Raw genomic sequence first — 26,744 nt, 5'->3', positions numbered from 1 at the left:
CCAAATCCAAATGAGTTCATCTTAAAGTCTAAATGAATATTTTATAACAAATTTGAAGAAATTCCCTCCATGTGTTCTTGAGATGTCGTGTTCAAAAGGGGATGGACAGTTAATCTCAAAACATGATGCCTCCTGCCACTGGCTAGTGCAGGGGAATATAAATACTGACCTTCATTTTCCAGGATTTCTGCAAGAAGTTGAAGCAGTGCATACATCAGTGCTCAGATGCTGCTTCTCAACGCAGGAGATCACCAGAGGAGATCACCAGAGGAGATCACCAGAGGACAGCACCAGAGGACAGCACCAGAGGACAGCCAATGTTGAAGACCACCTCATGCAGTGTCGTGTTAAAGGCACATTTAGATTCCAGGGAAATATTAAGTCCAATGATAGAAACTTTAATTTTGGCAGCTCATAAATAGCATTTGAAGTCCTATGGAGACCATTAAAAAAAAGTCTGTGGTGGGATTGTGCAACAATAGACAAGCCCAATAACCCATCTGCAAAGACCACTGAGCTCCAGAAAGTAAGCTGAAATTTAATTAATCAATAATCAGACAAAAAGTGGGAGCTAAATTGTACGTCAGCTGTCTATAGCTTATTCTGTATATAATGATAGTACAGCAAACTGAATTACAAAAAAAAAAAATTGTCACGTTTGGAATGGAGAAAGGGTTTTGTGGAAACAAGGAAGGCCTTTTAGCAAAATAGAAATCATTTCATCCCATCTGCATGTAGATGCTCCGGTAACTCGTCTTTGTCAGGCTCAATTAATCTCACAGACAGATATTCAGCTGTAATGCTGCAACAGATTTAAAGACTAGCTCATGTTCACACCATATTATCCAAATAGATCATTTTGTTCACAAAACACAGGCTCTCTTGTGGTTCCAAGAGTCTGTAAGAATAGAACAGGAGGTAGAGCATTCAGCTACCAGGCTCCTCTCCTGTGGAACCAGCTCCCACTCTGGGTTCAGGAGACACCATCCCTTAGTTAAGCAGCTATAGGTCTAGACTGCTGGGGGAACTCCCATCATCCACTGAGCACTTCTCCACTTCTCTCTGCCCCCCCACACTCATTTATTTGTTTTAATACATGTCAATAACTATGTTTCTTTTTTTCTCCCATAGTCCCTCTCTCTCTCTCTCACTGCAGATATCTCTGACCCTGAAACTGCAGGACAACAACTAGTACTATTATTAATATTAACAACAATACTTCAGTAATTAATTATTATATGAATTGTAACTGTCATCAGTAATAATCAATAACTTCTTTACACTGTTATTGTTTAAATTTTAACTCGTCAGATCTGATACCTGATGGTGCACAAGTGTTCCCAGTCTCTCTCACCTCTCTCTCCCTCCCCTCTTTTCCACCCATCTCTCATCTCCTGCCCATTTTTCTCTGCTCACCCGAACCGGTTGAGGCAGATGACCGCCCACATTGAGTCTGGTTCTAGAGGTTTCTCTCTGTTAATGAGGGAGTTTTTCCTCCACAGTCACCAAAGTGCTGCTCATTGTGGGAACTGTTGGGTTTCTCTATGTAAAGTGCCTTGAGATAATGTATATTTGATTTGGCGCTATACAAATATAATTGAATTTTCGCTCAGTAGGCCCAATAGTTGGCCCAATGCAAAAGTTGGTCATTTATTTATAATGTTAAAAAGCATCTAGCACCTCAAAAGCCCAAAAGACATTTTGCTCAGGGGTTGGTGGTGACCAAAAGAAAGCTAGACGGCCATATATACAGAGGCAACTAGAGTTTGTCTAGACAGACCACAGCCGGTCTGAAATTTAAAAAAACGAAGTAAATCCAAAGTCTCATGAAAGTGGATTTTCCAGTAGATGAAGAAGGACCAAAGCTGCATTCAGGCTGACAAGAGCACGCTCAAAGATTTTTACTGCTTTAGTCAAAATGGACTTCAAAGAAGAACCATCACTGCACAAGTCTGCATTAGAGAGGATGTTTTACTTTGGTTTCTCCTGAGAAATAAGACAATGCAGGAAGTTTGGGTAATTGATTCAAACCATTGAAGGCATATCAGACACCAAAACACCCCACAACATTTTAAAGGAGGGATTTTGACAAGGGTGAACAGTAAAATTTTACCAGTCACCTAATCTACAAGGAATGTTGACTGGCACTGATTTGATTTGTCAAAATAGTACATGGTCTGATGGTTCAGCTCCACTGCTCTGGTGTTACTCTGATTTGCCAACAATACCTTGAAAACAGGTGCTGTTTTTTCTCCAGAGTTGTCAGTCTGAAAGCAGTGTAAGAATTTAACACCACTGCTTGGAACTTGTTCAGCAGCTGATAAAGACTGTCCAAAACATCACAAACTCTTAACACAAACTGAATCAAATTGACTTATTATATATCCCTTCGTGAAGTTTGTCTTTGCTGGTAAGAAATGACAGTTCTGCCGACTGTCCACAGCCTACAATTAAATGTTCTAAATGTGAAAGTAATATAAAAAGAAGACCCTCAGAGGAACTACTGGTCTAAAAAGCACTGAGTTAAAAAAAGAATAAGAGTGCTGGGCCAATGAGAGGGGACTGTAGTTCTGAAATTGGAGCGATAACATCAACCTCAGAATGCATTTATGGCTCCCAGTTTAGGCTGTGCTGACAAACTGCTTCTCTCCTGCTGAGCCTTCTAACTGCAAGGTAGGTAACCAGTTAGCATAAATGCAGCTCACTAGAGGGGAGAGAGTGTTTGTATGGCTCTTAAGTAACAATACATAATCATTTTACTTCCATAATAAATAAAAAAAGGAATAATACCAAAAAAGCTTGGTCTTACTCAATGCAGAATAATACAAGTGAAAACATTTACAAAGATGTGCATTAAAATAAAACTGTGTGTGGAAATTAAAATGTTTTTCAATTGGAAGGAGCAGCTTTGCTCAGAGAAAGACCAAAGGTGGGCGAGAGTTTAAATATAGCAACTGTTGTGTGTCTGGCTGCTGTGCGGCAGAACAGATCGAGCTACTAACAACAGCTAAATAGTCGCTTTGGTCACCAATGTGCTATTCCCGTTTCTGTGGTAATTCATCTTATGTATCTGTATACATTTGTCTTTTTATAAAATATTTTATTCATACAATCATTTCTTTAACTATAGCAACATTACTATTTAATTTTGAGTGGCAAGATATCAGTCGGACATCACCTCATAAGAACAATAGTATATAAACAAAAGCAGAAAAAAAAACTAGTATCCATTTGAGTTTGTCTCTTTTTTTGCTTTTCAGTTCATCCTGTGTCTGTACACCTGTCTGTGACTGTCATTGATGAGCCGATGGGAGTATTGCTGGTCCTGGTGGGGCATGTGATTGGTAGAGCTCTGAGCAGTGGCCTCTGCTGGTAAGCCAGGAGGAGGGCCCTGCGTGGCAGAACAGGCTAGCCATTGGCTGGCACTAGATGACCCTCATGCTGGCCCATTCACAGCTGGCTCTGAGGACACCGCACTCTGGTCTACTCTGGAGGGAAACACAAAGACACAGATATGGACATTAAGGAGACAGAAGGACATAAAAAATTAAAAACATACATTTTAGAGTAACACAATAATATGCTTTACCCTACTACTTTTCTTTGAGTTAAGTAATATACTGGACAATACATATTATAACATTTGAGGGGGTTTCATGATTTAGAGGTACATCCTAGAAGAGCTCAGGATCAACCTCTTAAACAGATCTCACTTACTTGGCTTCCTCTTTGGCTGCCATTCCCTCTAGAGGACCATTGGGAAGCTCTGCAGTGGGCCGACATTTGTCACTGCTTTAAGAAAACAAAGGAGAGTGGAGTCTGTCAATAACTCATCTGGAAATATTGAAACATAACTGAAGTAGATCATGATCAAAAGGAAAGCACTGATAGTATAATGAAAAATTAGGGATTGATAATTGCACTGATGTCTTGAGTCAGTCTAATTTCAGTCCAATATCATTTGATTATGATTTGATTCAAATCTTATTGATTCTTGCAGATTTTGAAAAATAACAATTGTGATGATCAAAACTCTTTTTCTACCCCAGCACAAAATACAGTTCAGTGTTTTTCCACAACATTTGGCTTAATGCGAAAGATGTGAGGGATGTGGAAATATCTTGCTCTACAGATATAATATGTACAACAATTACAGATTTGGTTGTGTAAATATTGCAGATTAATATTCAATATACAGCCAGAGATACTTATTCATTGTTTAATTAACTTCTGAATTTGTAATATTGACTTCTCTGCTGGACACTTTTTTTTTTTTTTTAATTTGCTTAAAAAAAATATATGGGGCATGGTATGTTTCAGTTAGGATTTTTTTTTTTAAATAACTTTTTCTTTTACCACAGATAAATAAAAGTTGCTTTTGAATTATGCACATCAAGACAACAAGGTAAGCAACTTGTAATACAGACATCAATATATTTGTGAATGATTTTTTGATGAGCAATGCTGGGATGTTTTTCCTTCGTAAGTTGTACATGTGTTGTGTCTGACCCTGTTTTGGGACAGCAGGCAGCGGCAGAGGTGTTAATGCCTGTTCTCTCCAAATCCACACACTCCACTACTGAGTATTTCTCTGATGAAGCACTCTTCTCTTCATCACTGTAACACACACGTACACACAAAAATACAGGGATATATATTAATACAATAATAAGCAGTTGTTACTAACCATTTACTTTCCCATAGAAAGACACAAAACAGTGAGACGTGAACTGTGATGCATGCTGAACTGACTGATAGAGCACACAGTAAAAGAAAGGATGGTGTTGAAATGGAGTAACTAGAGCAGTATGTAGGAAAAGCATCAAATGTACAGCAAATGGAGAAAGTCAACTGTTTTGGTTGTTGAGCTACATCACTCTTTCTTCTGTGTAGCTACAGAGCCAGCAAACAGCAGGTGGCCATACAAACGGATTTGGACAGATTAGACCAAAATTGATTGTGCCAGCCGTCAGTCTTGCTTTGTCTCAGAGAACCACCAATGATCTTGATGAGGCCTCATTCAAAGCAAAACACTCATGAACACCGAAATACAATCTAACATTTGTGATGATACTTAATCACTCAGCACTTGTCACTTCTGGAAACAAGCTGTCATGCTACATGACAATTATGTGCCCAATTACAAATCTCTGGTAATGGTAACATTTGTGGAACAACTATTTTTCACAACAACAACAACATTCATAATGGTATCATCTTGCTTGATGAGGAGTTGTTTTATTGTGTAGTAACAACAATAATATCCCTCCTTAATGCAGTAGAGTGATTAACATGTTTGAGGTTATTGACATACAGTGTCTCAATTGTAGTTTGCCTAGCAGAGAGAACTAAAAGTACAATTTTAGTAGGTAAACTGAAATTTATATGCAATCAGAAAAAAACATCTCTTAAGAGTAGGCCCTTTCGCCAGTCAACTCAGTTTTCACAACATGTTTGCCCTGAAAGGATCTGTTAGTAAGCTAAATTTCAGCTTGTTTGGCCGAAAAAAGGCCAAAACAAAAAATGTGTGTACATGTTAAGAGGGCCGTAATGACAAGAATTCTTCACAAATGGAAGTAAATGCATCATATACATCAGCACTGCTTGTACAACGTAGGCACCCACCAGTAGTGTGAGACATTAGGGATTCTTAAGCAGTTACACGTCTAATTTTGCATTTTCTTTCTTCTCTATTCTCTTAAGAAGGAAAGCCTGGCTCAGGGTTAGAGCCAATAGTAAGGCAGATGTGGGAGACATATCATAAAAACGAAATAAACTTAATAGTTCAAGCCATTTGAGACCATTAAAAATGCTATTGTCAAGAGGCTGAGGCTAATCCAGAAATATCTTTTGTAGAAAAACATGCAGAATGGAGATAATGAAATAAACAATAAGGAGCTGAAACCAAAGATCGAACTGGGAAAGAAAAGTTGGTGGTTGACGTGACAACAAGACTACATCACGGCTGCAGGCTGATCTCTGATTGGCTGTACATACCGACAAGATTTCAACACTCTGAAGAAGACCACACCCACAACGCACAGCAAGAGAGAGAGGGGAAGCTCAGGTTGTAAGTGTCGCTCAGTTCATCAGACAGTTGTTATTTACACAGACAGACAGACAATATATTGCAGCATCAACAAGAAGACAGAAGGACAGAGGACGACCACCTTCACAACCTGTTGATTTAGATAAGCAAGTACTTCAACAATTAGTCCTTGGTGGACTGAAATGTGGCTGTGACACATTTGTAGTTTGATAATTTGTGGAAGATGGACCAGGACCATTTAATTGTCTCTTGGTCTCTACTATTTCTCTCCTCTCAGCCCAACTGGGCCCAATGCTGCAATGAGCAGCTGAAGCAGCACATTGACAGTAATCTTCTAACCTAGAAATTGGTTTTACCCACCTGTGTGGTATTTTTGTGCTCAGCTAATAGTACATGATGCACAAGTGGGAGCAGAGGAGAAAATGGTTCCGTTCAAATGAGGCAGAACAAAGTGAGCTGATGGTATTTTGTGATAATTGGATCTTAGATCATGTGCTGGCCATAGACGTCTTAGAATGTTCTATTAAACACCAACCAATGCATGTTTTAAATAGGCCTGGGGCCCATCTACAATCTCTGTGTTATATTTAACACTCCCACTACAGGAATCGTGACTAAGTAATAGTATGAGGGCACTCTCAGAAAACAGATATGACAACACTCATGAGACACACCCTAACATGTAGTCATTCTAGTGAAGACACTGTGATGTAAGAGCTTTCCAAAATTCCCCTCTTGGGTTTTTAGAATGCCAGGACAACAACCTTAGCATGGAATCTGCTACAAGTACAGCTATATAGTATTTGTCTCGTGTGGAAGAGTTTGGCGAACCTCTTGAAGACGGCGGTCTCAGTCTTGGCGTCAACAGTAAGGCTGACTGTTTCTTTCATTGAGCCGTTGATGACCGTCTCAGTGATGCTGCGCTGCTCACAGCAGGTGGTTTCCTCCTCTGCTTTAGATCTCCCACAATCCTTAGGTGAGGTGGGGGAGGGAGAAGCCACACTGGTTCCCAACCAGCCATCACAGTCTGGGGGGGAGGGGGGGTTCATAATTGCCCATGGTCAATATTATTTTAGCTGTTTCAACACTTATCAACTCAACACTTTTTGGGTAATTTAGATTTGACACTAAATGATAAGCAAAGAGAAATCACACAAACTAGCAAGTATCAAATTTTCTTTCAAAATGTGTCAAGATGTAAAATGTTTAGCCTGTCACAATGGGTCAGCATCTAAAGTATAAAGTATCTCTTCTTAAGAGTTATGTTCATTCATAGACGTTGGAATGTAGGAGGGCCCCCTCTGTGTGTGTTTGTCTCAAGATCATAATGGTGTACACAAGTCACCCTAGCTGTCAATATGGACATGTATTTGAAGACATCTCACCTTCAGGCTGAATGGGTGCATTGACCCCCAGAGGGTCCATTGCCTCTATGCTGGTTTCCATAGCAACAGGAGAGTTGCATCTCAGTGGGTCTTTTGGACTGAAAAATAAAAAAGGCAATTTCTCTTTAAGAATCGTTATTTCAGATTGAACAGCAAACAATGTTCGGCTGTTATTGCTGGCACATTGAAAACAAACTGTATTAGAGCCTGTCAGGATGCCCTACCTAACAGGGGTGAAGTTGGAGAAATCAGCCCAGCCAGTTTCAGAACTGGAGGTGGGAGCAGGAGAGGTGCTCCATGCTGCCCCAGGAAGGACTTCAGTTGTAGGGGAGGAGGAGGACAAAGGACAGGAGGCAGCAGGGTCACTGGGGCTGGAGGCTGGAGCTGTGGATGTACCTGTGTCCATGGGGATGTCATCGAAGTTGGCTGTCCACACTGGCCCTAATTTAAAAAAATATAGAACATAGATAAAATTAGTCATTAGAAGTAAGGTCTTGATAAAAAAATTGAACCATTTATATTGCTCTTAAAATAGCTAAAATAATTATTACAGAACATTCCCATCAGCACTGAATAAAAACCCCACATATAAAAACAAATCTAGTCAAAGGTAAATCTGCTAAGTAAACCAACCTGTGTCAACTTCCATTCTGTCATCAGTGATGGGATTGGATGCTTCAAATGGATCTCTCTTCCCATCTTCCTCCTCTGAATCTGTGCTCTCTTCACTGTCTGTGCTGCCTGAACTCCTGAGATGGACACAACAGATAAAGGGCTATTTCTTATTTGTTTGGTTGCAAAGACATTTTTTTAAAGGAGAGGAAGGATGGCCTTGAAGTTGTAAGTCACAACATACATTTATTCAGCACATTACAAGGATGTGTGTGTGTGTGTGTGTGTGTGTGTGTGTGTGTGTGTGTGTGTGTGTGTGTGTGTGTGTGTGTGCGAGCGCTCATGTGGTCAGCTGACCTGGGGCGTCTCTGTGCCTCTGGTGCAAAGGTGACATCTTTTTCATCCCAGATATCTTCCTCATCTGAACCAGCATCTTCAAACTGCTGGATTTTCTCCTTACAGCGAGCCTCAAACAAAGCTATGTTCGCCTGGGGTAACACAAATGCACACACAGGGGTACCCAGTAAAACACTGTGTTATGTACTGTACTTGCACATAAAAACTTGGATCCTACTAAAACATATATCCCTGAGTTGTGAAGCAGATATTAACATGTTAACATCTACATCCTAGCACAACAGTTTCAGAGCAGGCTTCAATCAGAGCCATCTAAATGGAAATTAATTTAAGCCCATTCATGCTTTACTGCATTTCATCATGTGCTTGCTCCTTGTGGTTCAAATGCACATATACAAAGTAAATCCTCATTCTACACATCCACCACATATATGTATAAAAACTGTGATATCATGATATGACATATTGATAAATAACATATTTAATCTGTTCCACTTGAATTTAACTTCCTCCTCTCATTCACCGTGACTGCATTTGAATTCAAGATTAATAATCAAAGTACTTACACTTTCATTTGTATTCAGTGAAAAATTGATGTCTGATATTCTATCAAAGGGAATACTGCAATGTTAAAGAGAACAAAGTTTAGTTTAGTTAGGGTCGTTAGGCATCCACATACATGGCTACACAACAAGCAGACAGGCTCTGGCACATAGCTATAATGCTTCGTGTTCCATACTGCAGCAAAAACCTAAACGTATTCTGTCATTTGCCAGGTTCGAGATAACAAAGATAGTTTTTTTACATGCATTTTTTTTGTTGTAAACAATGAAAGCACACAATCACAGAGGGGCTCTAGCAGGAGATAAAGAGCACTTCTACAAGGCCTTTTTTCAATCTTGCTTAGTTTCCCAAAGTCAGGTAGCTTTAATAAAAGCTAAAAGTTTAGCCTAGCTAAGCATAAATTCTGGAAACAGGAAAATTGTTAGCCCAGCTCTTTCAAAGGTAAAATCGACCTGTTCCAACTACAGAATCATAAATAGCAAACCATTATTTTCATTATTGATTAATCTGCAGATGATTACCAATTTTAATCAAACAATGTGAATGTGGGAATGTACTTGGTGGCCAATTGTTTACAGCATTTGTCAAATCTCAAGATCTCATGTTATACTGTAACACTAAAAACTAAACTAAGGCAGTTTACATAGTATGGGTTAGAAGCCATGAAGGAGAGATAATCCAGAGTAGATTCAATTTTTATTATAATTATTACATGTTTTTATCAGCCTGTTTGTTTGTCTGTCTGTCTGGTATTTTGCAGGATTATGTAAAACCTACAGTAGGGGAGTTACAGTGAGGTTATTTGTACCAAATGTTTTTGTAATGGGCCTTTCGATTCGGCACGCACCTGTATACACTGCATGTGCAGACTTCCTGTGTGCAGAACTCAATTTGGAAACAAACCGGATCCTGAATATCATTTACAAAAAAGTCTCCCAAACCAGCCTTACCGAGTTTTGTATCCATTCTCTAATTGTCTTTAGGATTAAACAAACTGAACCATGACCTAACCAATGTAGGTACCGAACTGTGATTTTTCTGTACCGTTACACCCTACTGGATGGATTACAGTGAAACTTGGTGATGATTGGAAGAATGTGATATGGGTCAGGGAACCCGTTAAATTTTGGTGTGGATCCTGATCAGGGGGTGGATACTGGAATTTCAATTCCACTTTCTTTAAAAATTGAGGGATAGGGTAAAAAAAATAAATTTGTTGACTGAGCTAGTTTAGTTGCTATCCTCTTGCATCCAATTTTTTGTGCTGAGATACACCGAACACACCTGGGGCTGTTTCATCAAATTAATATAGAGCCTGTCATATGACAGGTACAAATCACAACGCAATAACAATAACTCAAGACCAGGTCAGGTAAACAATTAACAAATGTGCACACATGAACCCTATATAAACCCAACAATCCTGTTACCATCTGCCAACTGGCCTACCAACCCCAAATTCCTTTAACCACTTTATTATTAAAGGTACAGTGTGTAGAATTTAGTGATATCTAGTGTTGAAATTGCATGTTGCAGCTGAACACCCCTCACCTCACACTCTCCTTCCAAACATGAAAAATAAACTGTGGTAGTCTTTAATTGTCATAAAAACTCAAAAGGTGTTTAGTTTGTCCAGTCTGGACTACTGTAAAAAACATGGCAGCCTCTGTAGAAAGGGCCCCCTCCACGTAAATATAAAGTATATAAATATAAATGGCCTTTTCTGGGCTAAAGAAAACTACAATTCATACAATTTAGATGAAATGAACTAGTGAAAACATAATGCGGATTATTCTACATTAAATTTCTGCCAATAGTTCCCTTTCACCTAAATCTTACACACTGGGCCTTTAAGTCCCAACAATTGAAGATTTTAATACGGAAAATATCAAAAATTACCCATTCACCTAATCCCATGGTAATTTCCAGCTTTTGCATTCACACTTATCAAGAATAGGAGTCTTATCAGGTACACCAACACAGCATTTCTGTGAATCATTCACCAATTTTTTTGCAAATATTTCTTTGTAATTTAGTCATTGGGTTTATCACTCATGCATTTGCCTCTATTAAAACTGTGATCAAATATTACCATCTAGAACTGTCAGAGAATTCAAGACAGGAACTAATGTTGGAGAGATTTTCTTCTCTTAATCTGATAAAACAAATTAAGTGTTGATGTTTGTTTTGGAGATTTTCTGATCATATCTATGATGCAAGCTATTTCTTAGAACTAGCAGCTACTTCTGAGTGGCAAAGTTTCATGCTTACCATCTTTATAAATAAATGATATTAATCTCATCATTTGAATCTACTTTTCTTGAAATTCAAAGTTGCAAGAATGAATGCCAAGACTTGAGGAATAGCTTATTCCACCCAGACCCTTTTTTGATGATGCTACACTCAAAAGCAAATATATCAAAAAGAAAATGATCTGCTTCACTGTACAAGCTGTTTGTCTAAAATGAGGCACACATTTTAAATAATTTCATACAACAACCCAAAACCTTTACAGATGATTAACACCAAAACCAGCTTGACCTACAAAAGGTACAAAGGGGCAGCACACAACAACAAAAAAAGTTGGATAATTCATTGTAGTAGTCATAAAAATAAAATTAGGTTTATCTTGAACATTAGTTAGTTCAGAAATTGTTTAAGATCTGGCAATGACCATTTTATGCATCAATGTATTGGACTTTTTTCTGCTGCAAGGTGAAAATATAAAATGTATCATTCAAATATATCCTGCATAACATCGAGAGGCCATTCAGATGTTTGACATGACATAATATTAAGACAGAGAATGAAGAACATTTTAATTTTAGAGTAAGTCTACAAACCGACTTTTTTATGTTGTAAGTGCCCTGTCCCTTCAGTGTTACACAGTAATACTTAAGACAGAAAGTCTAGTCATGCAGGATGAGTACTCACTCCACAACATCGTCCTGATCAGCAAACTCTTCATCATTGAAGCCGAACTGCTCAATAAAATTGGACGTCATTTGTTGCATCTGATAATCAGAAAAGGCCTGGCAAAACCCAAGACCAACGATAATGATATAGTCTTGGCTCTACACAAAGCTGGTCATTACTTGCAATACAAATACATAGCAAATATACATATATATGTATATATAACATGTAGGCTATACAGGTTAAGTGCAGAAAAAGGCACAAACATGCATTTACAGTTAGATGCCAAAACACTATATATTAATTTAATAAAATCAATTATATTATGTTGACAGTGACTAAAACGTTTCTAAATAACATTAGTACTTAAGTAAATTATTTCAAAACAGAGTAGGGTTGTTTCTGTAGCTTGTTGCTGTACATGACCCATAGTCACAAAGTACCAGGTGAAAAAAGTTATGCATTGTACACATGCAGTTAAATCTCTACCATCAACCAGTGGCAAGGGCATATGGAAAACACATCTGTATTACTTGTTGACTAGAGGTTTAGTGTCCAAAAAAGTTGATGTTAACTGCATCATCAGCTAGGAATATTTGTATCAATTACTCAACCCATGTAGGAAGAAAAGATCATTTTCTTCATGCTATTGCTCTTAGAGACTGCCATAACTAAATTATGTTTCACTGGTACTTGATGTAATAAAAGAGTTGTTTGGAAAACTAAGGAGTAAATTTAATCAGTGTCAGTGATCTAGTTAACATGCAATATGCTTCTACCAACATCTGATAATGCTGGTGATTGTCTGTATAACACAATGGCACACAAACTTGGTAAATGCGTACAGGAAAATCACTCTTTACGCCCAGAGACAGGGCTTAATTTTTTGCTGTTGGATTTTGAGGGGCTTGACTACAATAAATGCAACAAGGCAAATTAAAAAAAAAAAAAAAAAAAGTCAAATGCAATTATGGCTGTTACAAGTAGCGATGGGTCAGGGCCGGGCATTTTGAGTGAGTAAAGGAGGAAGATGCAAATTAGCTTTTTATGATGCATTTTGGATTAATTGACATAAGCAGAATAATAGTGCCTCAACCAGGGTTTGAGCTCACAACCTTAGACACTTCACTCATTATGTAACTTGACACTATGACTAAAGGCTGCTGACTAATACTATTTGAAAAATTCAGTTAAAGATAAAATGTTGATCATTTCTGTACTTCATCTAGACAGTATAGGGATGCCTATAAGTTAGTTTAACAAAGATGGATTGCTCCATGACTGAGAAATTGATGTTTAAATATGATGTATTTCCATTGACTGCAATAGAAGGTGACATGATGATACATTTCAAAATGTTTTCAAATTGAGATGTATTACTACAATAGAAGAAGACCACAGTCATCTTCCTCTCAGCATTCAAGTCTGCCTAATGTTACAAAGCCTTCGAAATCTCCACCACTGGATTCCTCCTCATTCAATATTACCCAGGATGGAGCTTGTTCTTTGTTGTTTACTAAATTTAACTTTACTGTATATAGGTACAATGACGTAAACTAGCAAATATAATTATTTTGATTCTGTACAGAATTACAACAGATAGGTAACGAATGGGGAAACACTGATGTTTTGAGTGGAAAAATGCCATGGTTCTTAAACATAAAATGAAGCAGTTGAAACTGAGAACTTAAGTTAAACCAAAATTTCATGAAGAGGCATGTACTTTTATTTTATGAAACTGCTTTGAGATTGTATACTAATGCGAAGGAGCTGATGAGACAATACTGACCACTGACACTGCTTAAAAGACTTTCCTCAATAAATGAGATGTCCATGTATAACCAAACAAAAGCTAGTATGGTATAAAAGAAGTCTATGTCTAAGATTAGCTTGGAAAGACTTTTGAACACGTTTGGTCTGTGTGGCTATGGGCCTGCTTTGTGTGCACATATGTGTTTGTGCATATGTGTATTTTGGTCTTACTTGTTGTAGAGAGGAGTCCTGGTGAAAGCCACTGTCTTTAAAGTCCACCTCATCATCACTGGAAGAATGGATGTGGTGTGTGTTTACCTAAAGAAAAATACATTTAAGCAAAAAAGGTTTAAGCTTTAAAAGGGCCTTAATACCTCAATGTGAATTCCAAAGCAGCCTATTGAAGTGGTTGTCCCCACACACAGACCCCCAAACACACACCTAATCAGTTGATGTCTCTGACACTTTACAGCCACCACATCAACAGTGATCATACTCTTCTTAAATGAAAAGTGTCAATACTGTCTGCATTCATTCACTCAGCCCATTCTGACTCCTCTCATTCTCTTTTCTTTCTCTCGCAGACACACACGTGAATATATATCAAATTCACGATTGTTGGGTAGATGGTGGCTGGTTAGAAAAAAACTTGTTGAGTATATTACCCAACCCTTATCCACTAGAGTCAACACAATTATAAAAACTGTCTTAAATACCTGCACTGCACACCCAACGTGTATGGCTAAACTAAAACTTGACATCAGCATATGATGCCCTAGTTACTTACCAGGTCGACAGTGTTTCTCTTGTTTGTGTCAGCCAGCTGCCCAGAAATAAAGGCCTCCCATTTCTCTCTGTCCTCTACTGGGAGCTCTGTGTCAGACACACACAGAGGTCATACTCCGAGTAAGATGCCACTAGTTATTTTGTTACATAGGCTAACCATCGAGTTAAGTGATGCCATGAGAGGATTTTCACTCAGTTACTCCCAGATTAGATTTAAATGTTAGAAAATTGAAAGACAAATTCCAAATCCACAGATGAAGATAAGCGATATGAGCCAGTCCTTACCTGAGATGAGCTGTTGTATCTGTGGTCCATTAGGGCCTTTTTCACAGTTATGAACTATAGAGTTGGCTATTCTAGTCAGGTGACCCATGTAGCCTTGTCGCCGACCACCTTCAGCCCTAAAACATTAATACAACTTAAGCATGACTCTGTTAACTCCACAACCAGTAGCATCCTTGTGACATTTTGTTACACTTGTAACATTTACATTTAAATAGTAAGGGAGCACAGAATTTTTGGTTTTGTGGAGAGTTCTTTTACAGACAACCACAACAAAATCAAACACAGTGACAATCTGCCATAGTTACTGATGGTCTCCTTTGCAGAAGAGCAGAATACTCACTGTTCTTTCTCATTGGAGCTCCAGGCATCTAGGATTCTCTGAATAAACTGGCACTTTTGAAAAAGCTGGTGGAGAAAAATATAAGCAAGTTAATCCAACTAATTTAGTGTACACTGCCCACAGACTGTTATCTATCAGATATCATTGATAAACCTTCAATATTTGTAAATAGTGCTGAGATGTATATGGACCTTGCAATACAATATACAGTCCAAACCAAGAAATAAACCAATTATGCTAAAAATAAACCAGATTGCCTGGAAAAATGTGCTGCAGTATTTATTTATTCTTATTGAGAATCACTCTTTGCCACTGTGTTTCATCTCTACCTTACAGTAAGTACAACTCACTTCATTGGCTTGTTTGGTTATGGAATAACAGCATAGCCAACATTGTTGTATTTAGTCTCAATGTTAGGCAGGAAAAAATTACTTCAGCTTTAATTTTCCAATACACAGATCTGCTTAAGTGCCACAAGATAAAATATTATGATGGTAGTTCTTGTCTCTACTATTTGCTTACATGTTTGATGAGGATGCTCTCCCTTGCATGTTCATGCTCTGTATCTGGCTGGATGTCACTGGGGGCGGGGGGCATAGCAAGAATCATGGCTGTACAAATTTCAACCTGAATGTGGAGGAAGTTGTTCCAGATGTATTTGAAATACATGTCCTGAGGAGCAAAACAAAGAATTATGAAGAGAGACATATTACTATGTGGTTTGGATAGTATAATGCTAAGAGTTAAGGTTTTCATGCTATACTGAAGAAAAATGGAAAAAGGCAGCCTGCTATGATAAACATAACATTGTGTGGACCCACAGGTCAGCAAATTCAGATGCCAGGTTAGAAGTGATCTGTCAGCTAAATTTTCACCTCCATGTTTTAACATCCACTGTTTGTTTGTGTGGTCTTGTACACACTATTGTAGTACTGGCATAGCGCCAGACGTCAGTTCAGCCAATTCATGAATATGAAAATAAAAATCTGAAAGCGATAGATATAATCTCGATAATATCCTGTTGTGTGATGTACAATTATTTTAAAATCCTTTCATGCATGACATGCATGCAAGAAAACATTGTTAGGAAAAAGTGACAAATAAAATATCAAATTTCCATATAGTACTCACTAGTATGACTCCCAGTGTGTTGAGGTTAATGAGTTCTGTGTTGATGCTGTGTGTGTTGCTCTGCAGCAGACTGGCCACCAGTCTGACCACGTGGAGTCTGGTGTTGCCCACTGGAGGGTCCAGCACCCCCCATGTTGTTTTCATCACATTCTTCTGTTAGTGGAGAACATACATAGCTCAGTATATACACTATGGACAGGGATATATCCATACTAATTACTAAATAAAATACTGTTAGTACGAGATAGAAGACCATCTGCCACTGGATAATTTGTCATCTTCGGTTCATTACTGATAAACATTTACCACTTCTATTGCTAGAAATTCCATTTCAGGAACTACACTGATGTTAACAAATGTTGGATAAACATACTTCAAACAAGACTAGAAACAGCTGCTAATGGATAGGACAAAAATTATTTAATACTCACATGCAGACGGTAACCTTGTAACATTTTGTTCTTGTAAAAACGGCTTACACCTCATGTGTAAGCAGCTTACCTTTGGGGGTTCCAGTAGCAGCTGGTGAAAGTCTTTGAGTCGGGGTCTCACCGCCTCCAGGATGCTGTGGTTGACTGAAAATGACGGATGGGACATCCCTGGGGGGCAATCCATATGACCCTCAAACCTGCAAAATTGAAAGCAAAGATCAAGTAGTGTTAACATTTGTAGTAATTGTGAAGGTGCTGGTGGTTAGACTGATTTCACAGTATGATGAACTCAGCATGTACTTATAATTATTGTGCAGCTATTTTGTTGTTGGTATGAACTGTGACACAGAATTGCCCTCAACCCATCAGTAGCCTCTGGGTTACCTTGAAGTAAATTGTTTAAATGATCTGGATTATGTGTTGGGCTTGTTTATAACCAGAGGAATAACAATCTTTTCACCAACTTTAAATGGAATGTCAAATTAAAATATCAAGAGTGGCAGATTTCAAAAGACGTACGCTGGTCTCCTGGTTTCAAACAATGTGAGGAGGATCTGGATAACACTGACGATTGCAGATTCATTCTTCTCCTTGTCAAAGATATTAGACAACAGCTGCTCCACCGTCTCCTGTCTGAGGAGAGCAGACAAGATGAAGGGAAAGACTGATTCACTTGACAGTAGAGCAGAATGCATTTCAAGAGCATACAGGGGTCAAAATATGGCAAAGACAAAACACCTTAGTAGATTTCTAAAGGTCAGGTCATGGTCATAAACACCAGAGAAATGGACCATAAGAATTCTTGTGGTTAAACGGTACATACTTTTCAAGTGTTGCCAGAAGTGGGTCAGGCTCCGAGCAACCCTGAACCTGGAACATCTGATCTCTGCTCAGTCTGATGATCTCACACAGTGACTGGGAGGCATTGGAGTGTCTCTGGACAAAGATGAACAAAAATGATAAGCCAACAATAAACTTTAAATCTTAAGTCTAGAGTCTGACTCATTATCTGATGCTTTATTTGAGGTCCTTATATTTGTAAACAGGTGTAAAACAAGCATGATGGATCTTGGTTAATAATTGCTATATGATGATTTTTTTGTCATTTGAATAAACTGATCCTTTAGAAACAAAGGGCATGAACATTCTTTTCTTTTCAAAGGTTTAAATAAAACAAAAGAATGTTCACAGGTTCATCGAGAAGGCACAGAAAAATTGTAATATACCAGTGGCCAGTGGCCAATGGATAAAACTTACATCCTCATCTTGAGAAGGCTGTACCATGTCCACCAATCTCTGGATCACCTTCTCCTCATTCAGCCACTAAAAGACGACAACAAGAGAGATGGTCTAAACAGCACAAAATATTGAGAGGGAACACAAGGAAACAAGTTCTTCCATTTAAAGTGAAGAGAAATGTTCACCAATTCATATAATCACCTTCAATGTAGCACGGGGCAAAATCCCATGTACAATATAACTGTTAGAAAATGTTTATTGTTTATTCTGACATTTCATCTCAGGCTGATGCAGGATGTCAACAGTGGTCTACATAAACTCAATCAATGTGTTTAGAAACACTGGTTACCTGTGTCACATGGTTGCTTTGAAAAGAAAGAGTCTATTCCTGGTTACAAATACACAACTTTGAATACTCAAATAGAAACTGTCAGAGGAGATGCATTGTACTGTGATGTAAGCTTTACAAAACCGGCCTAAATGATGCAAACTCAGCTTCAGGTATTACATGTCATTCTTATCTTCAACTGAAACCTGACTATACACCTAGAGCTAAGCATTGTAGATACTAGCTAAAAGATAATGCTCTAAATTCAGAGTTTTTTATTCCTCATAAAAACAAATTAGGTTTAAAAATCAAAGCTAAGCCTGTTCGGCTTATTCCAGTATATAGGCTTCAAACTAATGAAAGATAGTTTCACTACGACCAGATCACAACAAGCTACATTTATTTTGTTAACATGTTCTTGTGGGATGTGATGGACAAATTTATTACTTGGAAAATGAAACCATGGTAGAAATAATTTTAGCACTAATGAGAAAGTATGTCCTGCTACCCACGTTGAGAACATCCTGTCGGAGCTGTTGTGGTTCAATGCAGGTGAGCATTCTGAGCAGCAGGTCCATGATGGCTGATGTTCCTATGTGTTTGATCATCAGGTCTACAAAGTCATCCTGCTTTCGCAGAAAATCCACGATCTATAAACACAAACCAACCATATAATCATTAGGATAAACACAAAAACAAGTCTAAAGGATTCTGCTTGAGTGAAAAGTACCATAAGAAAACAGTTCGCATTCTAACACAAAACACCCCCTTCTCAACAACTTACTTGTTCAGGCTTACGTCCAATAAGAATGGACAGGACCTTGGAGAAGAAGCTGGCAAGGAGCGGGTTGAGAGGTGGCTCATTCTGGAGGAAGCCGTAAAGTTTCATCAGCAGTTTTTCATCTTCTCCAAGTCTGTCATTTATCTGGCTTACATCTGACGTAAGCAGCTCACATGATATGTTAGGATACCTGGAAAAAAACAAAAGTTGCTCCTTAGTTTTTTATTTATTAATGTTCTATTAAATGCTGGAAAATGCCAAGAGTCCCTATGGAAAAAGTAATGATAGGTTGTGACTCCTTATGTCACATTCTAAGTCGAGAGATGTTTGATGGAAGGATTTGCTTTGGAACAACAATGTACTGTTGTTCAAACTTCAATCTGAAATATAAAAAAATATATTTACTGTAAAATGTATTATTCTTATTCAAGAGTTATTATTTCAGGGTGGGGGAATGAACAGTTTTTTTCTCCACTCCTTTACACACTTCAACTACTGTGTCTCAAACTCTCTAAACTGTTATTGAATTTAATTGTAAATATACATTCATGTTTATCTATTGGCAAATTACTTAAAATGATAAAAGATGCATTATATGTTTATATGACTTTAATCTTAACTGTGTTAGTCAGCCTAATTGGCTGAAAAATGTGATCCACGCACCAATTTAAAAACCCTCACACGCATGAAAATTCCACTCCACCTCTACTTAAGGCTGGTTTTAGTTAAATTCATCTTTATTTTAAGTTTTTGGGAAAATTGAAATCGTAACAGGCATTTACATAATCACTGAGCCCCACCTGGCGAGCTGAATTGAAGAAGACTCTTGGATGAAACTCTATAATGAGCTTTAGTTTAAAATACACTGTCTGCACTGACTCTGAGGACACACTGGTGTGGAAACATTTGCAATTACTAGTCGATAAAAACATATGGACCCATTTGTGTGCGCCACGTGACTGCACATTTGGTATTTTGGTGGCAGGATGCACCTGGAAACAGGGAGATATAGTGATTTACTGGGTGCATTAGCAGTTATTTTAAGTCACATAATGATAAAACCAAAGAAAACAGTATGACTCATATTATTGTTACCTCAGAAGTCAAAAACAAAAATCTAAGAAACAACTATCTCTGAAATTTGCCCTATTTCTATGGTTCTTTGGGTAAATTTGTCTTCCTTTTGTGAGATACAGTGTGTTTTATATTCTTCAGAACTGGGCAAAAAGAAGCAGGTATGTGCAAAAGACCCTTATTCCTTTTTGGTTCCAACTTAATTCCTTGAAGCATTTGGTCAAAAAATATAAGTGCCTTTATAACAGAACAAAATGTCCACTGTTTTTACCACAGGTATTCCCAAAAGGTCTATAAATAAAAGGTTTGTGTGTTGTAAAAAAAAGCTGTCAATACTTAGTTTTAATGAGCACCTGTTTGTGAGCCTGTACAACCATTCACTGCTAAAATAACCATTATGGTAGAAATAATGGCTCCTATACAGAACGGAGAGGTGAGACAGAAAGGTATCCACAGATGAGTTAGTCAAATTTCTTGAAAGTAAACAAACCATTTAATTTTGCTCCCCTCCACACAATTTTCTCTTACTTGTATTTAACTTTCTCTTCAACTTCAGTGCTGGGTTCCTGTGTGATGTAGGTGACCAGGTCCTCCATGCACTGTGGTCTCAGCAGGAAGTCCACCAATTTGTGGTTCTGGGCCTTGCACTCCTGCAGGACGTCATCCTCATCCATCACCTCTGTCAGCGTCACATCCTCCTTCTCTAGCAGTGTGTCAATGTGGGATGTGGTGTGGAGGTCAAACTTCCAAAACATCTTGTCTCTAAAAAGATCAAATTGCCAGTAAGCTTTAGTGCAAATGTTGCTGACAAATGTGTCACTACCAGAAATACAAAGGGTCTTCCATCTACTCAACTGACATGAACCCTGTGACCAGAATATAACAGGTGATTGTAAAGATTTACTGAGGGAATATTATTTAAAATCTATTTTTTCTCACTACCTGTGTGTATGTTGGAGTCCAGACGGAGGAGCTCAGGTTAAAAGGAGGTGTGTTTTAGTCTTTGGGAGTTGTGGCCCATTCCAGGCTAGCCGGATGGACAGGCAGGCAGACAGCAGTGAGGGACAGACTGACAAACAGCACACATACAGCAGTTCAACAGCACACACCTGTGAGCCAGAAACACGGATGGAGACATATTGTTAGAGGACTGCTCTGGTTTTCATGTGGATATTACAGCAATATTCGTAAATTAAAAAAAAAATGTATTTGTACAAAAGTCATTCACATTACCACTGTAATCTGAGAGAGAACATTACAACAAATTTCTGACTGCATAGAAGTGACATGTATATATACTATTAACTAACACTAATTGTTGCACTTGCACCAGCATCTTGGACCTAAACAAATACTTTTGAAACCATTTTATACAGCTGATATGATAGTATTATATCATAATAATGAACTTTCAATTCTTAAAAAAAAGATTCAGTCTGACATTTGAATTAGGATTAAAAAAATATAAATAAAATAATCGGAGCAAAACCAATAGGGTCCTCTCACTATCAGTGCTCGGGCCCTAATAAACCACACACAACTAAAACAATAAATCATCTCTGCTTGTGTGTGTGTCGCTCTGTGAGTGTTTGCAGGGCCCAGGGCCTCTGTGTGTGTGTGTGTGTGTGTGTGTGTGTGTGTGTGTGTGTGTGTGTGTGTGTGTGTGTGTGTGTGTGTGTCTCTAAACCGCCACGCTCTGTCTCCAGACAAATATGAGAGTAGTGACTCGCTATGATGTTGCCACTGTTCTTATGTAAAATGGAATACATTAAAATATATATTCCTCCTTTTTATGAACTAGTATCGATCATTTAAATGAAGATAATTTTAATCAGAGAAATGATTTTTGAAACCCAGCCCTATGTGGAATCATTCTTTACTCAAGACAGAAATGTATTATTGCCTGCTATATTAATGTTAAAAATCTCATTTATAAACAACCTTGAATATTAACACCAATTGAAACTATGAAACAGAATCTCAAGGCTGTGTTCAGACTGACTTGAACCCTGCTTGGGGTAAAAAAAACGCAGCCCTCTCAATCGTTTGAATGCGCAAGTCTTTCCATGGCCATGTAATGTTAAAATGATCAATCTTAAAAGGCACACTTGCACAGTAACAACTGGGGCACAGTGTCAACATAACAAAAGGTAAGTCAATGTCCAAATAACTTGAGTGCACTGTAAATGAAATAAAAAAGGAAACAAAATCTAAAAATTAAGATAGATTTTTTTTTCACTCAAGCCTTGCTAATACTTGGTACTAAACTATACTTGCTGTACAGTGCTAAAGTGACCTTTGTAAACTCTGCTGCTTATTTCTACTATATTTAGGAAAAGCTCAGATCATCAAATTGTGTGCCACTGCAGACAAAGTGTAGCTCCCTTATAGCAGACAGAAGACACCAGTATTGACTTTCAGCTCAGCTCTCAACTTTGAGCATGTTTTAATTTCCTACAGAAAGGAATAAGTGAAAGTTTCTAATCATTCTCTGAGTTATAATATTGATTGTAGATACAGCTGAAATAAGAGCACAGCCATTATTGTTTTCTGAGAAAATCAGATTTTTTTTAGATTGCGGTCACGAAATTAGGATTTTAGCAGACCAGCAGCTTGAAAGTGACTGCCAGGTAACATGTTGTTATAATGGGCTGTGTTTCCGTCTAGGTCATCTAAATTGCTTTTGTGTGCACACAAGATGTTGTAAATCTGTAGATGGTTGACTAAGACCGTCAAAATGAGAGCTTGGAATATAAACTACTGTCCAGAAACATTTTGTGTGTGCCAAATGTACCAAAAAGCCCAGTTATTGCTTAAGAAATGTTGGTGGGTCGAGAAAAGTCTGACTACTGATCAGTTGTATGTAAAAACAGCTTCTATACCAACCATGTTATCACAATGAGTATAAACACTTGTGTAGGTGTTTGCAGCATATGCACATTTAGAAGGGTTGTGAACACTGGTGAATAAAGCGTGGTCCTATTTAGGCTGAAGAAAACTCAGCTACTCTAAAAACTACATTAGAAAGAGGCCAGTCATTGTCATACCACGTAATCTCCTGTTGTTTTGGCTACAAGTAGTTAACTCTATAACAGCTGTCAAAGAATCATGTGTGTGTATACACACAAAATCAAGGGAACACTTAATTGTCACAGTATAACTCCAAGTGAGTTAAACTTCAGGGCTATCAATCTGTCCATTTAGGAAGCACAAGTGATTCTGGACTAAACCTCCGTGAAACTGTGAATCAACCGCTTTGGTGGAAATGAAAGTGACAAGAGCTGCAATGGAGGCAAAAGCAAGATCGCCAAGAATGGTTTTAAATTTGGTGGCCACAGACATTTGCTCTCTCTTTATCCTTTCTGACTGATTATTCTCTAGTTTTGTGTTCTGCTAGTGTCCTTGTTACTGCTGGCAGCACGTGGCAGTACCTGCAGCCCAATGGTAGTTCATTGTACATGTAGTCCAGCTCCTCCAGGATGCCACATCCATACGTGCAGTTGCAAGAACATTTGCTGTGTCTCCCACCACAGTCTGAAGAGCATGGAGGAGATACCAGGAGCAGTTACACGAGGAGAGCTGGACAGGGCTGTAGCAGCAGGAACTTTATCTGCTCCTTTGTGTGAGGAGGAACAGGAGGAGCACTGCCAGAGCTCTACAAAATGACCTCCAGCAGGCTACTGGTGTGTATATTTCTGACCAAACTGTCAGAAACAGACTCCATGATGGTGGCATGAGGGCCCAACATCTTCTGGTGAGAACTGTGCTCACAGCCCAGCACCATGCAGCTCGATTGGAATTCGCCAGAGAACACCAGAATTGGCCACTGGCGGATGATAGCAGGTCAGTGATTTTCTATGGAGGCATATCCTTGGAAGGTTGCACAGACCTCTGTGGCATAGCCAACAGTACCCTGACTGCTGTTAGGTAACGAGATGAAATCACAATTGTCAGACCTTACGCTGGTGCAGTGGGCCCTGGGTTTCTCCTGGTGCAGGACAATGCCCAGTGTCATGTGGCCAGAGTGCGTAGACAGTTCCTGGATGATGAAGGCATTGATGCCATTGACTGGCCCTGACTTTCCCCTGACCTAAATCCGACACAGCATCCCCGGGGATAACATCTGCCAACTCATCAGGAGCATACCCAGATGTCGGGAGTGCATACAGGCAAGATTTTCGGTGTGGTTTTGAATCCAGCCCTCAATAGTAAAGATTTTCAAATTGAATAATTTGGTCATGAATATCTGATTCAAGTGTTCCCTTAATTTTATTGAGCTGTGTTATATATATATATATATATATATATATATATATATATATATATATATATATATAACACAGCTGGAAAGTACTGTAATAAATTGTATGTGTATATATATATATATATATATATATATATATATATACACATACAATTTATTACAGTACTTTCCAGCTGTAAGCTAAATACAAGTCAAAGCAGCAAAGGTTTGTGAGAGATATAACCTAGCACAGGCTATAATAGGTTCTTAATGGGACATTTTACAAGAGTGCATATTAATGACACAGAATAGGGAAGGTAGAGAGATCATATCTAGTATTTTTTTCAAAATTATTATCAACAAAAAAACTGAAAGTGAGATTAAGTCTAATCATCATCTAGTATTTGTATAACTCAGATGACTTCAAACTGTGGTGTGCCCTCAGTACAGAGCCTGACCTCTCAATGTAACATCAGTGCAAATACACAAACAGATGTGGAAAAAAAAAAGTCTGCAGCCAAATGTACCAAATAGCCCAGTTATTGCTTAAAAAATTTTGGTGGGTCAAGAAAAGTCTGACTACTGATCGGTTGTATGAAAAAACAGCTTCTATATCAACCATTTTATCACAATGAGTGTAAGCCACTCTCAGGTTTTTCCCCAATAATGTGTTTACTTGTGTTTACTTAAACACTTGTGAGGGTGTTTGCAGCATATGCACATTTAGAAGAACCGTGAACATTGGTGAATAAAGCTTGGACCTACTGAGGCTGAAGAAAACTCAGTTACTCCAAAAAGTACATTAGAAAGACGCCAGTCATTGTCTTACTGTGTAATCTCCTGTTGTTTTGGATAAAAGCAGTTAACTCTATAACAACTGTCAAAGAATCATATCGACATATACACATAGCAGTCTCCAGAGAGTCCTTCTCCAAACCAGTGCTCTGATCTCAAATACATCCACATTAAGAATCCTACAAATTCTTGATTGTTTAGAGCAAACAAGAGAACTTATTCTTTGAACATTGTGATAATTTGCCCCTTGACACAACAAAGTTACAGAGCCATACCAAAGGTCAACGGCAATAAAATATCGTAGACAAGCTCAGGATTACAAACTTTTACAGCTTTAACATAGTTTACTTATTGGATGCCACAATTGACGAATAGCTGTCACAAGACCCAAACTAAATCGACGTGGACAGCTTCAGCCAGTTTAGGTGAACTTGACTGAAGTCAGTTGCCAACATACAGTGTGAACATGACCAGGAGAGAAGACAACAGTGTTTCCCTTAACTACAACAACAAAGCTATCTCAACCTGTACACCAAACGTTCATTTACATTCATTTCATGTAGCTACCCACTAACAGACTGACCCTGCTGAAGACCCCATATTACAGAAGTAACCGCATATTGTGACCATTACTTAACAATATTTTCCAGCTATCCACGAATCACCGGCATGGACACGGGTTTAAATGCCGTAAAAATGATCGTTTTTACTCGGATCATCATGAGTAAGACATGTTAACGTTACTGGCGTATTGGTGTACAAATACCACGTTTGTAGAGACATCAGTCGTTTTACATACCAGGGCCCAAAACAGATACCGCTAACGCTACAGAAACACACCAACTCAGGCCAGCAAGCTAACGTCACTAGCTATCGTTAGCTATTGTGAGCTAACCTGGTCACCTCAAATCGTGAACAAACTACCGATCGAGACGACGTCAAGTTAAATGATCTCATTGAGATTTAAGCTAACGTCAATTCGCTGAAAGGTTGGCCGGCTAAATTACCCTGTGGCTTTCCGGTACATGTCAGAACTGAAATGTAATGTTAACATTAGCCATCTCCTAGCTAGAGGTTCACCAAGGGTCTGACAGCGCAGTGTTAAGATGGCCAAGTATGCTTCATGCTAACGCTAGCTGGCTATCAGAAGACTACTGGCTAGTCGTCTCTTCAGCACCAACCAAGTGCATGGGCTAGCAAGTGTACTTACCGATAGACAACGGTAAACGGAGAGTCTCCAGCATGTGGCTTATCTTGCCATTAGCCCCGGGCCTTTAGAAGACGGACGCTGAGCCAACACGGAACCCCGGTGGGGAAAATAAAGCGTTTAAAAGTGATTCTGACAGGCGCGAAAAGGTAGATCATCAGAGGGCACTTTTCAAGATGGCGGTTCCGTCAACTTCGGCAACCCCTTCCCCCACTACAGCTGCAGCGTCTGTCACTCAGACGGTGACAGCAACGCTATTGGCTGTAATACCATCGCTCAAGCCCCGCCTTGAAGTTTGATTGGTTACACTGCGTGTCAAATCAAAGCGTCATTAAATCGGAATATGTATCTCGTGTCGCCCGGAAGAGTGGAGTTTATACTGTGATTGTCTCTAAACATTTCTTAAAAACCCTGTAGTAACAGCAGAAGTTATGAATTTATAACAATACCGTTGGTTTTGTCATTCAAT

At 38.6% G+C, this 26,744-nt stretch overlaps 1 protein-coding gene across 9 annotated transcripts; it reads right to left on the bottom strand.

The window, feature by feature from the left end:
- Nucleotides 1-3,079: 3,079 nt before the first annotated feature.
- ppp6r3 (protein phosphatase 6, regulatory subunit 3) lies at nucleotides 3,080-26,508 on the bottom strand. 9 transcript variants are annotated; one of them, XM_069528050.1, is made up of 26 exons: nucleotides 26,279-26,508; nucleotides 20,973-21,139; nucleotides 20,559-20,792; nucleotides 18,960-19,146; nucleotides 18,688-18,825; nucleotides 17,866-17,931; nucleotides 17,432-17,544; nucleotides 17,128-17,241; nucleotides 16,679-16,805; nucleotides 16,178-16,330; nucleotides 15,569-15,718; nucleotides 15,047-15,111; nucleotides 14,707-14,822; nucleotides 14,423-14,508; nucleotides 13,867-13,953; nucleotides 11,902-11,999; nucleotides 8,970-9,024; nucleotides 8,404-8,534; nucleotides 8,068-8,183; nucleotides 7,659-7,875; nucleotides 7,435-7,532; nucleotides 6,881-7,076; nucleotides 5,998-6,015; nucleotides 4,510-4,617; nucleotides 3,718-3,792; nucleotides 3,080-3,488 (listed from the first exon to the last, which is right to left on the bottom strand). In XM_069528050.1, the coding sequence occupies exons 3-26, from the start codon at nucleotides 20,783-20,785 to the stop codon at nucleotides 3,437-3,439; spliced, it is 2,793 nt and encodes a 930-aa protein (XP_069384151.1). In that variant the 5' UTR covers nucleotides 20,786-20,792; nucleotides 20,973-21,139; nucleotides 26,279-26,508; the 3' UTR covers nucleotides 3,080-3,436. The 9 variants fall into 9 exon arrangements, with proteins under 9 accessions (XP_069384151.1, XP_069384153.1, XP_069384158.1 ...); XM_069528052.1 differs by having other exon boundaries at nucleotides 3,718-3,789; XM_069528057.1 differs by having other exon boundaries at nucleotides 11,902-11,948.
- Nucleotides 26,509-26,744: the final 236 nt, after the last annotated feature.

The sequence above is a fragment of the Paralichthys olivaceus genome, chromosome 7 (assembly GCF_024713975.1).
Source record: "Paralichthys olivaceus isolate ysfri-2021 chromosome 7, ASM2471397v2, whole genome shotgun sequence".
NCBI classification, from domain to species: Eukaryota; Metazoa; Chordata; class Actinopteri; order Pleuronectiformes; family Paralichthyidae; genus Paralichthys; species Paralichthys olivaceus.
The sequence above is the reverse complement of the archived record's forward strand: the minus strand, read 5'-3'. Positions and strand labels throughout refer to the sequence as shown.